At 42.6% G+C, this 19,464-nt stretch overlaps 1 protein-coding gene across 4 annotated transcripts in view; it reads right to left on the minus strand.

Annotated features, from left to right (window-relative positions):
- CALD1 (caldesmon 1) overlaps positions 1–19,464 on the minus strand; it is a 198,109-nt gene that overhangs the window by 78,085 nt on the left and 100,560 nt on the right. For 3 of the 4 annotated variants that reach the window (XM_050915442.1, XM_050915438.1, XM_050915440.1), the window contains exon 3: positions 18,328–18,439. In XM_050915442.1, the coding sequence (XP_050771399.1) occupies positions 18,328–18,398 (71 nt within the window). In that variant the 5' untranslated portion in view covers positions 18,399–18,439. Of the gene's footprint in view, positions 1–18,327; positions 18,440–19,099; positions 19,119–19,464 lie in introns of those variants that run through there. The other variant, XM_050915439.1, reaches the window with a different exon arrangement.

Genomic DNA, 19,464 nt, shown 5'->3' on the forward strand with positions numbered 1-19,464 from the left:
CAGATAGGCAGTTGCTTGGGGTGCAAAGGTAGGTGAGAGAGATCCTGCTTTGTCCCTTTTCAGATCTCCCTATAAAGCTTGTCTTTCAGCGCAATCACTGATGCCTGGGCCACATTTGCTAATGACTCCACAGTTAATTAGCTGAGTTGTGACCACAGTTTCTGTTTTCTGTAATTGCCTATGTTCTGCCACTTCTCTGTCAATCAGCCATGCACACCCTGTGTTAATTAAGACTGCAAGAATTTTGGAGCGGAGGCCTTTCTCTTCACTGCGTATGTGTAAGGGACTTTGTAATACAGTTCTGATCATAAAGTTCAACTAATGTATATTTTTCAGCTCAGCTTTGGTTTGGCTTTGGTTTGGCTCCTTCAATTCAAGTTAAGATTTGAATTAAAAAGAGACTTTTTAAAGTAATGATTTGGACCGAGTTGCAGTTCAAGAAAAGAATAACAGCCTAAACTAGTTTTGAGTTCACATTCAGTTTAAATCTTTGGTGCTGGTTTCTAATTTGTGACTCCAGATAGTAATGAAACAACACTGATTTGAAGTTAAGTACACCTAGCAGCAAAAAAGGAGTTGCTAAGCACAATTTAGCTAACACAGAGGAGAGAAGCCAAGCAGCAAAGCAATTCACTTTGCAGCAGTGCATGTTTCACAGTGATAACATCGACCCCTGTGCCCTCCACCAGAAACAGAGAGCATTTTGCCATGCTCCCCAGCCCTCTCAGGACACACGATTCGCAGCTCAGTATTAGGATGCAAGGCCTCTACCCTTACTTCTTAATGGAACAATTTGCCACTTCAGAGAGTGTTCTCCATCTGGAGAAAACCAGAGCTGCTCATTGTCGTCTTGCAGGAAATGTAGAACTTTCCCTCCTCCCCTTCCTCTTCAATTTCATTTGTAAAAAAAGGGTTTGGGATAAACTTTTCCAGTTTTCAGCACTCTCTTGTAGCTCCCTGTCACCAAAAGCTTCTACCAATACAGGTTTTCATGAAAAACAAGCATACAAGCATTTCATCCATTTTTTGTAAGGATAAAATCAATAAGAATTTTGCCCACAGAAGGAATAACAAACAGGAACCTTTGACTGCCTGAATGATAAGACTCTCTTCACTTGCATGCAGCTCTCTGTAGAAGCAGAGGAAAGTTAGCGCAGCAAAATAAGCTGTTTTGAGACATGGAATTTTAATGGTAGTTTAATCTATTACACACAGTTCAGCGACGTAATGAGGAGCCTATAAACCACACAAGTGCTACAGATTGACATCCACATTTCAGTCATAGTATATGGTTTTAGACACAGCAACGACCATAGCTGGATAGTACAGTACATTCTGTTCTACCAATGGCAACTCAACAGCATCATCTACATCTGACTCTCATTCTTTCTGGTATCCAGTATTATGGCTTTTGGAACAGGATAATAACTATTATCCCACCTCCTCCCCAATTCTGTGGTCAGCAGCTCACTACTCCTAGCATATTTAATTGATAAATAATGGGGAGTGGGGCTAGGGAGGAGGAAGTCTAGCAAATGGAGTTGAGTTACATAAGTGACATTTTTTTTTTCTTAAAAGTCTTAATTTATTATCTGTTCACAACATTCACTAAATGTACAGGCTCAACTGCCACGTTCCTTCCTCTGTGTAAACAAGGTTGCAGGCAGTTCTGTGTCCTTTGAGACTCATACCACTCTTTATCAAAAGGTGAAGTTGCATTTGCCCTAGTTTATGAGATGCCCAAAATACAGCTTGCAAGCAAACTGCAGAGTAGGCTGCTCTGTAAGAAAGCTCACAGCTGTTCTCTGCCTTAGAGACGATGCAGTCCTGTGGCTGAGACATGGCTTCTATTCCCAGGTCTGCCACTAAGTGATTAAAGATGGGGCTTGAGGTAAAATGTGTTATGACAGCCTAAACCCGTGATGACAAAGGCACATTTACAAGAAACAGGGACGTGGTTCTGCTTTAAGAAAAGAAAAGAAAAAAAAAAAAAAGAAAAGAGGAAGACAAAAACAGGGAAAAAATAATAATCTGATATGGCCATAGCTGCTATCCCAGATGGTGAATCCAGTTCACAAATGGCAGAAAAGTACCTTCAGTCAAAGGGTCTGGTATTGCCTGCCCTATTTTCTGATTGCTTTCCCAAAAAATCAGCATCATGTTTGTTAGTTTTGGCCAGAACAAAGTCTCCAGATGTCTTCCACGTCCTTCTCACACAGACACTCAGCAACATATTAAAGTGCCCTATCCACTGACCGTTGAAGATGTGACCTAAAGCTTGCACAGGCATTTGAAAGACTCTTCTATCTACCCTTGAACAACAGCTATACCAGGTGAAATCCCACAAAATCCAGTGGAAAAGGGCTACAAGGAGGTGCTGTTACTCCTCTCCAGCTTCTGGAAGTGTTTATTGAATTAAGAACAGAGCTGCTCCGCAAAAACCCTATAGGCTATGCAAATCAGCTCATGCCATCTCGGTGCCAGCCACCCAACAGCTAACAAGTCCAGTATTATCAGGCCATCAACCTAATCATCCTCCCTTGCCAGGGGAAATAATCAGCACACACACTGCAGTATCTCCATATCAACATCCAAGCGTAAACAGTGAGTGGCAGAGACAAAGGCTCTGCATCCAATTTTCCATGCAATAAAATATACATGGAGTTCTTATTAAATGTAATCAACAGAGGTGGGCCAACCTCCAATCTAAAGACCTTAAAACTTATGGGGGAGGATTCTTGAAGCCTATCGCTAAAGCTGCTTTTCATGGCTTCTCCTTCTGAAAATGGCCCATACCAAAATGATGTTGCTAAAAACTGTGGGCCTGGGTTATTTCTACATCATTCTCCAGATTCTGCAGCTGTAGCTTGGAGAAGATCTAATAAACAAATAGGCAAGCAAAAAGGATTCATACATCCCCTCTGACAGGTTTGTGGCTGTGCCACTGAGTCTCTCTTCACTCCCTATTAGCAAAGCTAAAGGAATAGCACTACCATGTTACAAGGATGATGCAGGCATATATACATTTAGTAAATAATTGACAAGATCTCAGATGCTCCGGTTATGGGGATGTACAAAGCAGCTTGTATTATGAGAGAAGCACTACAGTGCTAAAGGAAGGAGTAAAAATAGTTAAAATGGCATTACTATTCCCAACAGAAGGAATCACTTTCAGCTACCTTTCAAGCAGTCTCCTCTGGCCAAATTTCTTTGTTTATGCCCTTATGCTTACATCCTCACTTCATCTAATTAAGTACTTAAGGTTTAAAGAGTTTGAATTCTAACTAGCAAAGAGATTATCCTATTTAAAAAGTCTTCATTTTAAACACCTTCTGCAACTGTTTATCCTGCCCTGCAGAAGAACAACTTGAAGGCACTATAGAAGTGGGCCATGAACCTGCAACCCATCCCCTGTAAAAGCTGACAGTTCACATGATAATAGCTTACATTTACAGAACCATCTTTCGTACCAAAAGTGCTTTACAAACTATAGAGACACACATCTCTAGCAAAATGCAGTTACTGCTTGAGTAAAAGCTGGCAGCCTACAAAATCATGCACTCCAGTGGGACAAGGAGACATTTTAGCTAAGAACACTCAATGTTGCCCATAAAAATGGCACATTCTTTACCTCAGAGCAGTGAAGACCTCAACATTTACCATATGTAATCCAAATAAAGACAACATTCAGAATATTTTTATTAAAAACAATTGTCTTGAATACAAATGGCCCAATTTACAATATGTTGGGTAGCTGCCGGATGTCGATAGAAAATGAACACATGCTGTAAATTCAGTGCTTGGTAATTAGGAAAATGTGCGTGTTTCCCAAGTCTGCTTCTCTGTAGGTAGGACTAAAGGGCAACATTATGTCATTTCCCTTTGCGCAGGACTCCCTATTGACTTCCATAAAGAATTTGGCTTAAAAACTGATGACAGGGTGCAGCCCAAGTTGAGGGAAGAACAACCAATAAATAAAGGAAGACGGGTTGGTGACGGAAAAGTCATTCCTAGTCACCAAGACATCTTACCAATATTTTCTTCCAGCAGTATAATGAGAACAGGACAGATGATCTCTGCTCTCAGTTATACCAGTCCCTTAAATCCAGAATAATTGCTAAACGTGCACAACCACTGAAAACAGGATTCAGACTGAAAGGAGTGAAAGCAAGCCTTAAAACACTGAATGCAACATAACATGGAACAACTATGAAGGTATGACACAGCCTGTTAAATGGGTCCTCTGAGTTTAACTGGGGGCTAGCCCTTTCTTCCTAGATCTATCCTGCTTTAAAACATATTCTTTCATAATTGTTTCTATTTCAGAATTCTTCTGTTATCAGCAAGCATTGACAAGAGTTCAAAAGCTTTCATCAACCAAACTGCATGTTCTGTGATCTTTGCTCCACTTCTGCGTATTTATGCCTTTATCTCCTCAAAGCAAGATGTCATATCCAGCAAAATCATACAGCCAACAGACTGAGAAGTCACATTCCCTCCAAAGCCAGCATAACCACAAGCATGCAAGACCTATAATGATATCAAAGTCAGTACATCAGGATCTCATTGTAAGTATGATGTGAGCACAATAGGTGAAATCAGGATGGAGGCAGCAAAGCAACAGGGAAACAGATGAAGAAAGTTAGACTTTTAAGAGTGAGTCACCAAAACAACACCTTCAAGCGCTTCTCTTCTCAAACAGTGTCAGAGCTGGTGACACAGTTAAAGTCTTTCATTGTCTTCATGGTTTATTAGGTACTGTATTAGCCCATCTGACAATAATCAGTAAATGAACAATTAGATTACAGACTCATTGAATATGCCTAAACATTTCTGGTTTGCCTTGAAGATATATTTTCTTCATTCAATTTATGTATATCCTGTACATATATTCAGGACTGACAAAACACGATGAGATCTTCATTACTTAGTAGGGGCTTTTCTCATATTAAATTAATCACCAATATATTCCTTCTCTTTAGAATATTGAAATGACTCATCCCTTCCATGAAAAATTTTGGTGAGAAATAAGACAATAGCCTTGAAGGAACTTATGCAACCCTCCAGTATAAGAAGATGATTACATGCTAATGAGAGAAAAGACTCACTAGCTTGTACAAGAGAGAAGGGGGGAGGGGGGGGAGCGGGGGGAAGGAATTAAACCTTTTGCTTAAACAAATTCATCTTGTGGCGTTCCAGTACAGACAACCCCTCCAGCCATCATAACTCACTGGTTTGAAAAGGTCATTAGTACTCTATCCCGTTTTGTTGGGAGAATGAAAAGCCAAATTCATGGGCATAACATGAAAATTTGCCCTTGGTATTGCTGTGGAATGGCCTGAACCCTGAAGCCCTACTGAGGAGTTTATGAGGGGCTTTTTTTACAAAATATCAGCCCAGCACACGCACACATATTCTGTATGTGGTACTCACAACTACATCCTGCAGCCCCAGTGAGCACAGCAATAGCATCAATACAAAATACACAGCACTTCACACTCTGCTTTTTTCCCCTCTTTCTATATTTCCCTACCCAACTATTTCTTTCTCCTCCTCAGAGCAGGCTGAACATGTGGCACCAGACACATGATGCCTGCCCTCAAAAAGTAAGCTGCAGTAGGAAGCACTTTGTTATCCATGTCGCTGACCTTCAGAGGAATACCCCACTGTGCAAGCTGCACCATAAAAGGAATCCATGTGTAGACAGTGTTTAGAAAAGCCATCTCCTTGTCTTTCCCAGCTATGGAGCTGCCTTATTAAGACACTGAAGTAATAGCTGCTGGAGAATCTCAGGAATGTTCTGAGCAACAACGCCCAGAAAAAGCTTGTCATTTTGTATGGGCTGAAGATGAACTTGAAAAAGCTGTGAGGACTGTTCAGTTTAGCAGTTGCAGGCTAGTAAAAGAAAGATATTCTAAAGAAACTACAGTCATGCTGTTCCTGTGGAAATATACATGATTTTTTTTTCCTTTCAATCCAGTCATAAAAGTTTTCTGCATGGGGAAAAGGTAGAAAACCAGACTGGATGTTGAGAAATTCATTGCAAGGGATGGCATGATGTGCCATACGAATGCAACAGTATAATCATCTCATGAGGGGGCATAAGGACAAAATTCATCTGTATATGGATAATCAGAAGGGCTTTCCTCTCCAGTCTCCACTGTGCTCTGGTCCTCTCATAAGATGATAAGCACTAAGTGGGAGGAGTGGAGACAGTCTTTTGTGGTCATTGACTTTCTAACTGTAAGCATTTTTGTGAAAATCTGATAGCTAGTTTTTGCTGAAAAATTTTTGAATTCACATGAAGGCCACAAAAAAATTCATGAGGTTTCTTTTTTTTCACCAAAAGGTCCATTTCACTAAAAGCCATTTATACCACCTCCTTCCTTTTCTCTGTCCAAAAATACAGATGGAGAAAGTTTTCTTCTTTATATTAAGGAAGCATTCTGCTCTGGGGCCAGCTTCACCCCTGTGTCTTTCTCACCACTGTATTATGGCAATGCCTTTCAGAAATACCCAGGATTGCTACACAGAGTATTTGATTTTCTCCTTATCACTAGAGGGCTGGCAAGTCTATAAATGCAACCAGCTTGCTCCTGTAAGCACTGTCTGCTTGCCGAAGTCAGAAATTTGCTCAGCAAACACACACACACCCCTAACCCAAAAAGACATTTACACATAGGAACCCCTCTTGTGGCAAGAAGCTGTATGTCTTGTGAATAAGTGTATATGTTCTCAGTCACCCCTGCAGTGCTTTTCTCACTTGAAAAGTAATGTTGCTCAGATTTTTCTTTCTAGTCTCTCTCTCTATTCATCTTTGCAGGATACTCCTTTGAAACAGCTAAACGTAATAGTCCAAGCTATTGCAGGGATCCAGCTGCCAGGACCAGGAATAGCTGTAGCCATTTGCTGACTCCACAGTGGCTTGCAGCGAGTGCCTGAGCTCTCCATTTCTTGACATGTGGTCAGAAGCAGTTTGTGGATGTGTGTAACATCTGATTCAGTCATCTAATACCAGTCTTCCCCTGATCTGTACCTGACCTCATACAACATGTAACATGAAGGGATTGGAGGTAGGTCAGTGTCTGAGCTTCCCTGTCTACCATCACCTGTGCCACCCAACTCTCCAACAGAGCCACGTTAAGAGCAGAAACAAGCAGCTGTAAGAAGAGGCAGGATTTGCATGGAAAATGAAGATCAACAGAGATTCCTCATCTGGGAGTCCAGCACCAATGCACCTCACCACAGTCACAAATACCTTGTCTGCACACAGAAGTTGCAGAAGTTTACCTCAAACCTGGTTTGAAACCAACTGCATTAAATCTATGCAAACCTCCCAGTCCAAACATTACCTCCAGGCTTACCCTCCCACACTGTTTAATAATAAGATACCTCCCTTGCAAGAGCCTCAGCTGACAAGCAGTAAATCGAGTCATGGTAATTTTGTTACTTTCCACTGTGTGCACTTAATTGACTTAAAATTTACCATGACATACATCAGGTTTAAATCATACAAAGAAGGATCACAAAGAAGGGAGCGTTTGCTCAAGTGAGTCAGTTTAAACACCAGTAGACAAGATGCTGTCTCGTGCTGGTGGAAGAGGGAAGTACTAGTATGGACAAAACCTTTGAAGAAGCCCTGCTTTTGAGTACCAGTTTTCAGCACCTCTCTTATGGCCTCAGCACAAGAAGAATACAGTCTGCCTAGAAGATAACCTCTTGCTAGAGCAGCCCTTGTTGTTGGCTTAAATAATGTCCACATTGAAAACGGGTCACGAGCTACCTTAAAGGAAACCGAGGCATGTTTTCAGGAAATGTTGGGGGGGGGGGGGGGGGATCAAATAAATACTTTTTTAAAAAAAACAAAGAGATAGTCACAACTAGCTGTTGAGTTACAGCCTTCCCTTGATTTTCTATGTCAGCATGACAAACTTGCTGGCCTTTTTTCAACAGACTATCCAGCAAAGACTATTAATAAGCAAGTTTATTTAGTCCAACCAACAGGTTTTGACATAAAGGGGAGAAAAACAACTTCTATTTACATTTTCTTAATGTCAACCAAGATGAGGCTAACCTTTAACTGTCAAATACGCTACCCACTGGTTTATACTTTCCAATAAATGAAAAGCATCCTGCTTACTTTTCCACTTCCCATCACCCTCGCTGCTCCCCAGGAAGAGACGGGCTCAGCTGCAAGGCTGACACAACTATTGCTCCTTCTAATCTGTAGCTGTATCACTTCTGTTAACCTGACCCTCTGGTCACACTGCATGCCAGCATCCCTGGGGACTGGGCTGTCACCAGAATTCTTTTCTAAGGAGCAGTTGCCCACTGACCTTATTTCTGGGCAGGAATATTTCTTGAGCTGTGCGCTGATGAATTAAGTTGCCCAAGAAGCACAACCACCTGATGCCTCCCCTTCATTCTATGAAAGACCTTGATCACACAAGGACAATCTGCTGGCAAGGAGGATTTTCTTTGTTTAGCACGAGCTAATAAGGAGGTTATGATGAGAGAAATAAAGCTGCTTATAAACATTTATCTTCAGTAATTAAAGCTTTGTTTAAAGGTGCAAAGCCAAAAATGCAGGAGCTAATTGACCAAATGAGATGCTTCTGCAAGTTGAAATCAGTTTGGAGTTTCATTTGCAAATCACGTTTTTCTTCTATAGTGCTTTGAACTGAGCTGTGAAAGGGTAACTTTGCCCAGGCTGCCAGCAATTTGATAGTGTTTACATACTATGCTTATTCGTGTTTAAAACTTGTTAGCATTTGACTTCATTTAATCTATTATCCCTGCAAACAAATTGGCCTCGGCTTTTTAAAGGGAAATCTAATCTTCTGATTATCTGGTTTAATTTCAGATATTAGATCACGAAGATGTTAATAAAATGCAAAATCACACTGAGAAGCAGATGCTCCTAGAAATCCACTGGCTAAACTCATTTTCATGTCACTCCTTAAAGAGTCTCACATTAGGGTAATAACAGCAGTTTCTATCATGCCTAATAACTTTTACCATTCTGAGCGCAGAATGCCCTGAAGAATAGTGACACAATTAAGCAACAAGTTCAACAATGTTCTTATTCACTAAAAAGAAGGCATTGCAATGTACCAGCTAAGAGATCATGGCCATCCAAGTCTGGAAATTTGCAGTTTTAGAGGCTGCTTTTAGTTACTCTCTTTTGTTTAGAGCAAAAGAGCAAATTAAACACCACCAATGCTCTCCTTCCACACCAGCCTCTACTCAACACCTCCTCCAGACACAATGTTGTGTGACCACATGCACAGGGCAGTTCACACCTCGGCAGCTGGGCTCAGGACCCCCAGCCCAAGTCCAGCCCCAGATGCACTACCCATAAGTAGCTGCTCAGCCTCTGGAGCCAGGGTGCGGGTGCTGTGGCAGGGAGGCAGCGCAGGGCAGCCCTGCTCACTTTGCTCCCACCTTCCCACTTCGGCAAGAGCAAGGAGGGCTGCACTAGCAATCAACCTGCGTGGCAGGGGCTGCAAGAAGTAACCAGCTGTCTGAGCAGCACTTGATGAGCCTCTGCCCGAAAAAGCATCAAGACCCCATATGGCCCATCTCAGTGGGCAGGCTGGACTACCAGGATGTATGCCATCAGCCACTTGCAACAAGCATATGCAGGCTACAGAATATATTTTTGCAGGTGAAAATATCAATGCACAATGTATTTGCCTGAAAATATTTTTTGAACATTTTTTAAGATACAGGGATATTGAACCATCAGATTCTTTTGTATGGGAACAACGCAGTATTCCTTCTGCTTTTCTTTAAACTAAATGAAATTTGTTGCAGACCATTACTATTAATAATAATGCCTTTTTTTAATCAAGAGAGGAAGGGTTGATGTAGAATTTTCAGCCAACTCATTTGTAAGCAGATACATTTGTGTGATGAGGTACGCACAATCCTATGGCCTGAGAGGCTTTATACAATGAACTAGATTAACCCTGCCTCTTGTGCTAGTTGTGGCTATCAGGCACATGGGAAGTGACTAAGCAGCTGAGAGCTCAATCATATACTTACTGTCTAGAAAGAAATACAGATCAACTGTTTGTATTTATGAAGAGATACTGGGTTAGGAATTTAATAAGACTTAGCAATGGTTCATGCAGGTTTTTCTGACAACTGACACTGGCTGTCCAGATCAATTAAGATGAGGGATTGCCCTGCCTAAGAAAGAATCTGACAAAAGTAGACCCAGGGACCAAGAACTGAACCTCCTTTATTCTGGGTTGTTTTAGGACAGTGTCTTTGGTCTCTGCCATACTGAGTTTACTGAAGGTAACCTACGTGAAGGGCTGATGTACTCCTTGCCAAGGGACAGAAAATGCTGCTGAGGAAACCGAGGTGTGATGTCTGCCTCCAAGGGATGTACATACCTATAGTCACACGTACCACACTGCTCCGCTGTGGCTGGTACAGGAAGTCTGAAGGCTCCGTGCCTTCACAAACCTTAGGCCAATGTTCAGTTAAAGCAGCTTTTTGCATTTCAAGTTTCTGAAGTCTTTTGCATGAGAAAATTCTGATGGCAGATATGATTTACACCGTTTGAAGGTACAATGACAGATGCACAGAGCTGCAAGAGCACTGCAGGCTACTCTAGCTTAATTAACTGCATACTGCCAGTTTGCACATAAGATATTAAAGAGATGTTATTTTTCAACATAAACATGACAGGACAGCCATCGACACTTATTTGTACTATACCGGTTACATTCCTTCAGCCTCATGATTTTCTTTGTGCTCTGCCTATGCTTCCGTCTAATTCTGAAAATCATGATAAAATACCATGTTGTATTACTCCTCATATGGTGTCCTTTTAAATATGCATGCTAAAATCATCAATAACAAGCACCAAAAGCTGTGCCTCAATGCCCGTATTTATTAGGCATTTAAATAAGATCCAGTTCATCAAGAACTTTGGTCTAGTTAAAGCTAATAAAAATACAGTAGGAAACAGAATGGCAGACTTCCCTTTGGCACTGGGTGGGTTACCTGGTTATAGGCTTGGAGGGGGCGTTTTTCACCCAAGAATTTCCCAAACTCCTTGGTGCTTCCAAAGCAAACCTGCCACTCTGTTGAAAGAGGTGAAAGACAGGGCATTTTGCCAGCTGCCTGGGTGCTGGATTTGGGCTGTCCTCCTAAAAGCTTGGCTGGTATAGTAGATGTAGTACAGAGATTACAGAATGATCGTAACATACATGTGGGATTAATATCTGAAATACTAAGGAGCTGATTTTGTTGTCTGCTTAGGAATTGCAGTGGGATTAGCTCAGTAAAGTTTATATTCTGTATGGGTAGCTATTTGGAAGAACAAAACTTCTTTTATAAAACATTTCTCCAGAAGGACTTTAAAGAAAATATAATCTGCAAAACACACAATGGCTGTAAAATTAAGTGGTAGGTTCTACTCGGCTTTGCATATGTTTGGTTATTTCCTCCAGGGCATCTGAAATGCTACAATAGCAAAGATTTGTCTAGTATCCACCCTCACTTGAGAGTGACAGCAGTAGGATGTGCTTTAATGAGCCACTGGGTCATGCTTTTCTGTCTGGGTTAACAGCGAGCTACAAGAACTGCAGGAACAGCGATCAATGCAATGTGAAGGGCCAAACTCACCTCGACAATCCAAATATGTCCTGTCAGTCCTGGAATTCAAGGTAGCTGTGAAGACAGGTTAACAGCTGGAGCACTTTGCCTCAATTTGTTCTCAACCCTCACGCATTTCTAATCATATTTATTCATTGTCTTTATATTTAACTTCTGGGCAGAAGTTGTCATGTCTCAGCTCTACCAGAAGGTATTTTATGGAAAGACAAGCAGAAACCCTCAAAGTATTTGGAACTTCAGGATATATGAAGTTCATGGAGAGATAAAACCACTGTAGCTCTTGTTTTAGTAGCAAAAGAGGCTTGGACCAGACAAGGGTACAGCCCTCAAGAGGACAGAGGCTGGACATTTTTGGAAGTACTGTTCTGAAATAAATCGTGAACATTGGGAAACAACATGTTAGGCATATACAGCCAGCTTCTCTTATGTTTAAACAGGCACTCCTTGAAAATTTGTATTAAGATCATATTCTTCATTCTATTACACAAGCCTGAATCGAAGCATGGTCTCTGAAAACTCTTAATAAAAATGTAACCAGACATTTGGGAACAAGACATGGGCAAGTCCTAGTGTTTCAAGAAGTAGGAGATAATTAAAAAGGAATCATCTATGTTCATTCCTAAACTCTCAACACTGTTTAAAATTTTTCACTAATGTACACTGTATACCAGAGATAACTCCATTGCAGGAATAAGAAGCAGTTTCAAAAGCTATTTGTGGTCATTCAATGTTGGCCTAACATGAACGTTCACTTACCCTCACTGTCCTGGACAGCAGAATGGAAATTGTCCACTTTCTGTGGCTGACAAGGATGACCTTTCCTTGCTCTCCAGAAGCATTAAGACGCTGTGGCAACAAATGTGTCCTGTCTTACCCATCCAGAAGATAAGCAACGCGCTTCTCACTAAGTCCTGCAAAGGTGTACCCTGTCTGATCCTGCTGGTTTTACCTTCTTAACTTGGTGAATCAGCCCTTTGTATGTTTACCTGAGCTACACCAACCTCAACAGAAGCACTAGAACAGTAAAAGGCATGTTAAATGCCTTACTGGTTCTGTACTTACTTTCACAGGTCTGGACTGAAATTCACTTAACTTCTTTTTCAGTTGTACCAAGATAAGTTTTGGGATTTACCATGTGTCTTCTTTTAACTGAAGTTGCATTGAGCAAGTTACCACCCCAGAAGACTTTCTGCCTGCCGCAGGCTACTGCCATCCCCAACCTGCAAGCTGGGTTATTTCTATAAGCATTCCCCAACCTATGTCCACGAACATGAACCACACTGCCTTATAAAACTGTTTAAATGAGAGGCTGGAGTTTGTGATTGAACTGTCAGATGCTTTTTAAAAAAAAAAAAAAAAAAGAATCTTTACCTACTACCTTTAGTAATTAATGCTATGAGGAACCATAAAGCTTAATAGCAGTGTTTTTCTGTACATCCTACCCACATACCCTTTTAGGGTATGTTTAGTAGTATCTGATTGGTCTGCAAGAAGATCAGCCCTTTAGTCAGGACAGCTGTGGCCCTTATCAGGAGATCCTACACAGCCTACAAAGTAGTATGGTGGTTTTAGAGAGTCTTTTCAGTGACTTGTGATTTGATGCTAGACAGTCACTTCTCTGTGCTGTATTTTTACAACAGGATGACCAATACTTCTCATTCCCCGTGAAATGACCTGCTGTCCCTTAGGGAAGAGCATTATGCAGCACAAAGCTGTGGTTCAGATTCAAAGTTAAGCTTCAGCTAAATGGAGACCAGTCTGACAATGACCCTAAGACTTTCCTGAAGTCTGCAGTAGTGATGGTAGGGCAATGAAGCAAATTGGATCAGATTCCTAGTATAATTTTTAAAAGAGCCCCGACACCACAGAGAGGTGAAAATACATTGCTGGGGCAATGGCAAGTCAGCCAGTCATAAAATTGTGGCTTAAGTGTTAAATAGATTAACCTGAGAGCTATTCTTTAGAGAGTTCAAGGGGCCGATTTTTGCTCTCAATTATGCTAAAGTCAAGGAAGTAGGTCTATTGTCACTTCAAGAAGTATTTCACCTCAATTTTTCACTGCAGCTGCATGCAGCTGTGACAGACCAAAGTGCATCAGCAAGATACTCACAAAGCACCACCCCTCCAGATACACACACACACGCTCTACCCAGCCCCAGGCTAAATTCTTCCAGTATCAGTTACAATATCAAAATCACAAAACCCGATGGTTTTGTTCAAGAGAACATCTTTTACTGCCTAGGAAGAGGCACAAAGCAGCAGGTGGCATTTGTTTTTTCCCTTGTTGAAAGAAGTCAATCCCCTGTGTTTCAATTACATACAGGATTTTTCCCGTCAGTTAAGTGCAACCCATTTCTGCGACGGCCCTGATACTCCAGCACGGTATGTACCCTGTGGCTGGGAAGGCAAAGCATTCATCCAGCTCCTTCAAGGCTGCCACTGAGACTGTCTCATAAATCATCTGGCTGGAATAACTCAGGTAGGGCTTAATCCAAAGCCCACTGAAATCGGTGGAAAGCTTCCTACTGACTTCAGCCAGCTCTGGACCGGGACCTCAGGGCTTTATACAACCACCGTCCCAGGCACAGGACTCCCTCTGCCTCTGAGGAGCAGGATAAAGCCTTGGCTTTGCAGCACAGCAGTTAGAGATGTAGCACATCCCATCACCCAAATGGCTGGTAGGGTCCTATTTTCCCTGACCTCGCACCTGATCAGTACAAACCACACGCAAAATGCTAGCAGATGGGCACACTTAACACTGCCATACTTTGTCCTGGGTTTCCCAGCCTATGCCTGGAAAGCCTTGCTCCCCTGTGAGGTACAAGAGCTGCTGGGTCCCTGCCAGCCTGAGCTCGTGCAGTAAATCTAACAGCCTGGGAGAAAGCTGGACAAAGCCCCATATGCCTGCTGCTGGCCACATGCCCCCTAGACAGGTCTGCACTGCTACTCCAAACATGCTGATAGGCCTCCAGAGATCCCAGACAAATACAAATAGTCAAAACATTCTGGCTGGACAAAATTTCTGGGTGGGTGCAGCGAGCCTGTGTGGGGAATCCAGGACGTGTGGGATACCTTGAAATAAGAGCTTAAAATGCCAAAAAAACACTAGCTTTCCGAGTTGGTGGCAATCTATATCTGAATTGCCACAGCATGAACTACTAGCCATAGCACATGCCAGGGATGAACCGCACCGTTGGTCTTTAAAAGACAAAGCCAGCCTCTCCTCAGGATGAATCCTAAGCATATCAACCCAGAATGCCAGGGCTACACAGCACAACAAAGCATCATTTCCAACAGCTTTCTAATGGAAAAATACCCAAAACACAAAGCCTAATATCAGCCCTCAAGGATCGAACTTGCACTAAGCATCTTCAAAGATTAGACATTAAGTGGCTGGACATCAGTGGCTCCAGCATGACACACACATGGGAAGCTGATGTCACATGCATTCTGAGCAGTCCTCACATGGCCTCCGGCCCCTGGGGAAGACACAATAAGGTCAAGTCACTCCCTCTCAGGCATGGGGTACATGAGTCCATGCTGCTACAAGGCATCTTCACCCCTCGATCTCTCTTGGGCACAGGTGTCAGGCTGGAAAGACAGGCTTTCCGTGTACCTTTATCAGAGCAAACGGCAAAATGCGTCACTGCGGCTGGCTGAGTTACAAATACTGCTGTTTGATATGGCTGCTTGTACTTCTGGGTTTACTCTTCAACTCAAAGAAGCCTAAACAGTGTCTGGGAGACCTAGCAAACATGTTACAGCCTACACATAATCATCCATCTGTCCATCTCCCAGCAGAAATGCTTACAACCAGCAGTGGTTTCCCCATAGCAAGGCTACAGCCAACTGATGGGAGGGTGCAGGGAAATGTCCCGTGCCCAAGCAGCGGGTACCAGTGCTCAGAGCTGATGTAGCATTTTCAGTCTCCGTGCCACTTTTTAGGACCGCATGATTCACTTGATAAAACTCCTGAAAGTGTTCAGACAGAGGGAGGACTGGCAAGCAGATTGCTGTGGCACGTACACAAACACTTTGTAGTCATATTTTTAAAGATGAAGACGATCCTCAAATCCCTGAAAATCTGAATTCACCAAAAACAATCCAGTGTGACATTTGTTTGTTAATAACTGCCCAAATGCTGCTGCCCTCAGCTCAACGTGAGCGGCACAATGCAACAGGGGCAGATGCTCAGCTCCTCCCTGGTGTTGCCCCTCTTGAGGCAGCTTTCAGGAGGTCCCAGCACCCAGAGTCACATCTGAACTTGAGAATCAGGCTCTGTTATTGTTAAGGCAAACCAAAAATAAAAAGGCCAGACTAAATTATTTTTAAGATCTCAAGATTTTTAAAGCAGTCTTGTGACTTTTAAGGAGTCTGACTCATGATACTTGAATGCTTGAAGTTGGCAGCAGCAGAGGGAGTACAGCAAGATTCAGCATACAGCAATTTATTGCTAAAAGCCTTCAAATGTGTGGGAAAGGGCACGGAGCGCTTCTGCAGCGATTCGGCAGAAAACAGGGACACGGGCCCAAGCCCTTCTCTGGCTGGGCTGCCACCGAGCTCGCCTCCTCCACAAAGGTTACCACACAAAATCCCAGCAAAGCCACCCCAGACATGGCAAAAACACTTCCCAAAAGCAGGCGTGGGTGGGTGGGGAGGAGGCCGTTTCCCGTGTCAGCGGCCGTCACTCTCTGGCCCAACCGCTTGGCTTCCCCATCACACAGGGGCAGGTATCGCCATCGGCCTGCAGGGCTCCCCAGGGAGGGTTCCTTCAAGGGACACCGGTGAGCTGCTGGCTGAAGCTTTTGCCACCCCAGAGCTCCAGTTTTCCCATGCGTGATCAGGGACCGGAGTGGGGCCCGTGCGTAAAATTGCAGGCCACGCAGTGACTTATGGATACACCTGAAGTCCTGGATTTCAGCTTCCATGGCGGCGAGAGCAGAGCCTCTTATCCTCAACCCCCTGCAGCTGTCACTGCCTCTGCAAACCGGCCACGCCACATGACTGATGCCCAGACCACCCCACAGCCTCTGCACACTCATGTAAGAGCTTGGATGCCTTCACAGGGAAGTTCAAGTGACATTTTTCCGTAGTAGAAAACACCTCCCAAACTACACCCCCCAGCATCCTCCACAGGCCGCCCGGGGCCTCTATTAGCAACAAACCCTATAGTCTCAGCCTTTCCTTAAAAAGATTTTCTTAAAGCAGAAGTACACTAGAAGTATATAAATACCACGTGCTATACCGTGGCAGTAGCACAGGCTCTGCAATTCCTCCCATGCTGCCCAACAAAAACATATTGTCCCAGGCCTTGGGGGGAAACCTTCCGGAACGAGAATGCAGTTTAGTGCCACGCACATTTGCTCCACTGCCTTTTGGGGAGGTCACCAACCAGGTGACGGCTGCGTTTTGCAAAGGGAGGCTGCTGCCTCATTTCCCTTTGGCCACCACGCTTCACATGAGTTTATTTATCTGCAGGCAACACTGCTGCTTTCCAGACCTCATGGGTTCGGCTTATAGCCTGACGAGAGCTCACATACCCAGTTCTGCATGGCAACACTTCCTTCAGAAAGAAAGGCGGCTATTGCATCTCATCTACCTGGGATTTCCCCCACAGGTATCATCAACATCCATCAGAGAGCCCTGCTTATGTAGCAGGGCCTTATTAATAAGCTCAAAGCAGGCATACAAAATATATTTGCTATTGCATTCTGCTGACTTCCATTTAAAACTGCTCTGAAAATGTATTTTCTTCTACGGCATTCAGAACCCAAAACACCATGGTTTTGTCAGCGCATGGGAAAAACCAGAAACGAAAATGAAGTCCATATTCAAAATTAAATACAAAAATGAGAACAAAATGTGCTTAAACTTAAATTCCTTTTTTTTTTTTTAAATCACTCCAGTGTCAATAAACTAAATCAAATCTTTATATCAGAGAAGACATTACAAAAATAAATGGAGCCTGACATTCTCCCTGCTTACTCCAGTGTAAATCATGGGAAATTCCATTAAAGCAAATGGAACTGTACAGGTGTAAAATTAAGTTAGTTAATGAAATGACATTCCCAGTATTTTCATGCTGCTTCTTTCATAAATTGACATCACCATACCCACGTCAAGTTCTGTTCTCATTTGCACCACAGTAAATCTGTAATAACCGATAGCAAATGCTGCCCTTGTTGCCCACATAAAGTGGCTGTAAATGAAAAGTGACAGGCAGTACAAATAGAACAGCAATTGCACAATAATGGCAGACAATTCACAGATATACTATACTACATATACCAAGTGTATCTCAGCTATCAATTATTATCTTATAATTTTAGCTCTATGTCTGAAAAGACAAACACAATCCCCTCTGCACAGCACTCACTCACATGGCATCTGAGCATGAGTTTTCCTATCAATAATTTCACGCAGCCATAGTCCACCTTCACTGTTTACATTTATCCGTACAACAAAACAACTAGAAGCCAGGGCATTTACAACAGCCTAAGGGAATTAGACACTAGACACCCCTGACTTCCAGCCTTTCCCACAATATTGACTAAAGATATTTTACGGCACATGTTGTTAGCACGGACACTTTGGTTAGATATAGCACACTGTGGAATTTAAGACAGAAATCCTCAAAGCCACTGCTAATCAAAGGCAAGCCACCGGCACCATTTTCCATACATAATACCTCACCTCTCTGCTTCAAGGCGCATTTCCTCACGCTTTTGCCTCCTGAGTTCTCTGCGGCGTTCAAAGTCATCCATGGTGGGTGTTCAAGCGTTCAGAGCTCTGGAAAGATCCAAATCTAAAAGGGAGATGACCACTTAGATGAGACAGAAAACACAATGGATGCATTTAACCGAGTCCATTTAGTTTTGTTTTGCTTTCTTTGCTGTAACTATTTTCTTTTTCCATCAAAAAATTTAGCTTCCTCAGTATTGTTGAGATAAACAAGATTAATGAAATGCCTTGTAGGATAAACATAGCCCATGCCTGCGTTTAGTTTCCTAGTTAAAATTAAATCAACACGCTTTAAGTAAGGACTGTATACATCTGCTAGCCACAGACTAGCTATTTGTAATGTCACAGGTCTTTTCTACAAACAAAAGCAACAATTCAGCAGGATTTTAACTTTAAGCTTCCAATTTTTACTGGAAGCAGTAAAAACGCTGCACAAGAGATTTTTTATTTTCTTTAGTTGCATAGATAATTAAAAGTTTTGCACAAGTTAGTCCTCATCTGTCTGTTCCCACACCCCCTTCAAAAAAGGGAAAAGAAGAGAAAAGAAAATGAGAAAAGAAAGAAAAAGAAGAGAAAAGGAAAAGAGAAAAGAAGAGAAGGAAAATAAGCTGCAGCTTTTAAATACCACCCAGGAGGAGCCAAACTATGTATAAATCCTGCTCAAAGAACCAAAAGTAGCAATATTTTTTTTGCAGTTTAATCCACGCATTTTCCCGTGCCCTACCTTCTTCTTTATGATTTAGTCCATGAAATATTTTCCCCTTTACAGTTCTTCATATACAAAGCCTTTCCAGCCTCGGTTTATATCCCATTAAGCCGAGTATTACAGAATTCCCCTGCAGCCCCCAAACCAAAAATGACTACCAGAAAAGGGAAAGCTGTTCTCTTTTTGTCCCTGCTTTGTTTACAGAGCTGTCAGTGGTTAGTTAAACTCTGCCTGGAATCTGGCATTTAAGGCCTGCTCTAAGATTGCTTCCTGTGCAGGGCTGGAGGCCTCAGCTTCCTCTGCAATCCTAGCCTAGGCGCTGCACTCAGAGGATTTCCACCCCCCCCAAAAAACGTTTTCCAGCCCGTTAGTACAAGACCTGC

Source organism: Gymnogyps californianus, chromosome 1, assembly GCF_018139145.2.
Source record: "Gymnogyps californianus isolate 813 chromosome 1, ASM1813914v2, whole genome shotgun sequence".
NCBI classification, from domain to species: domain Eukaryota; kingdom Metazoa; phylum Chordata; class Aves; order Accipitriformes; family Cathartidae; genus Gymnogyps; species Gymnogyps californianus.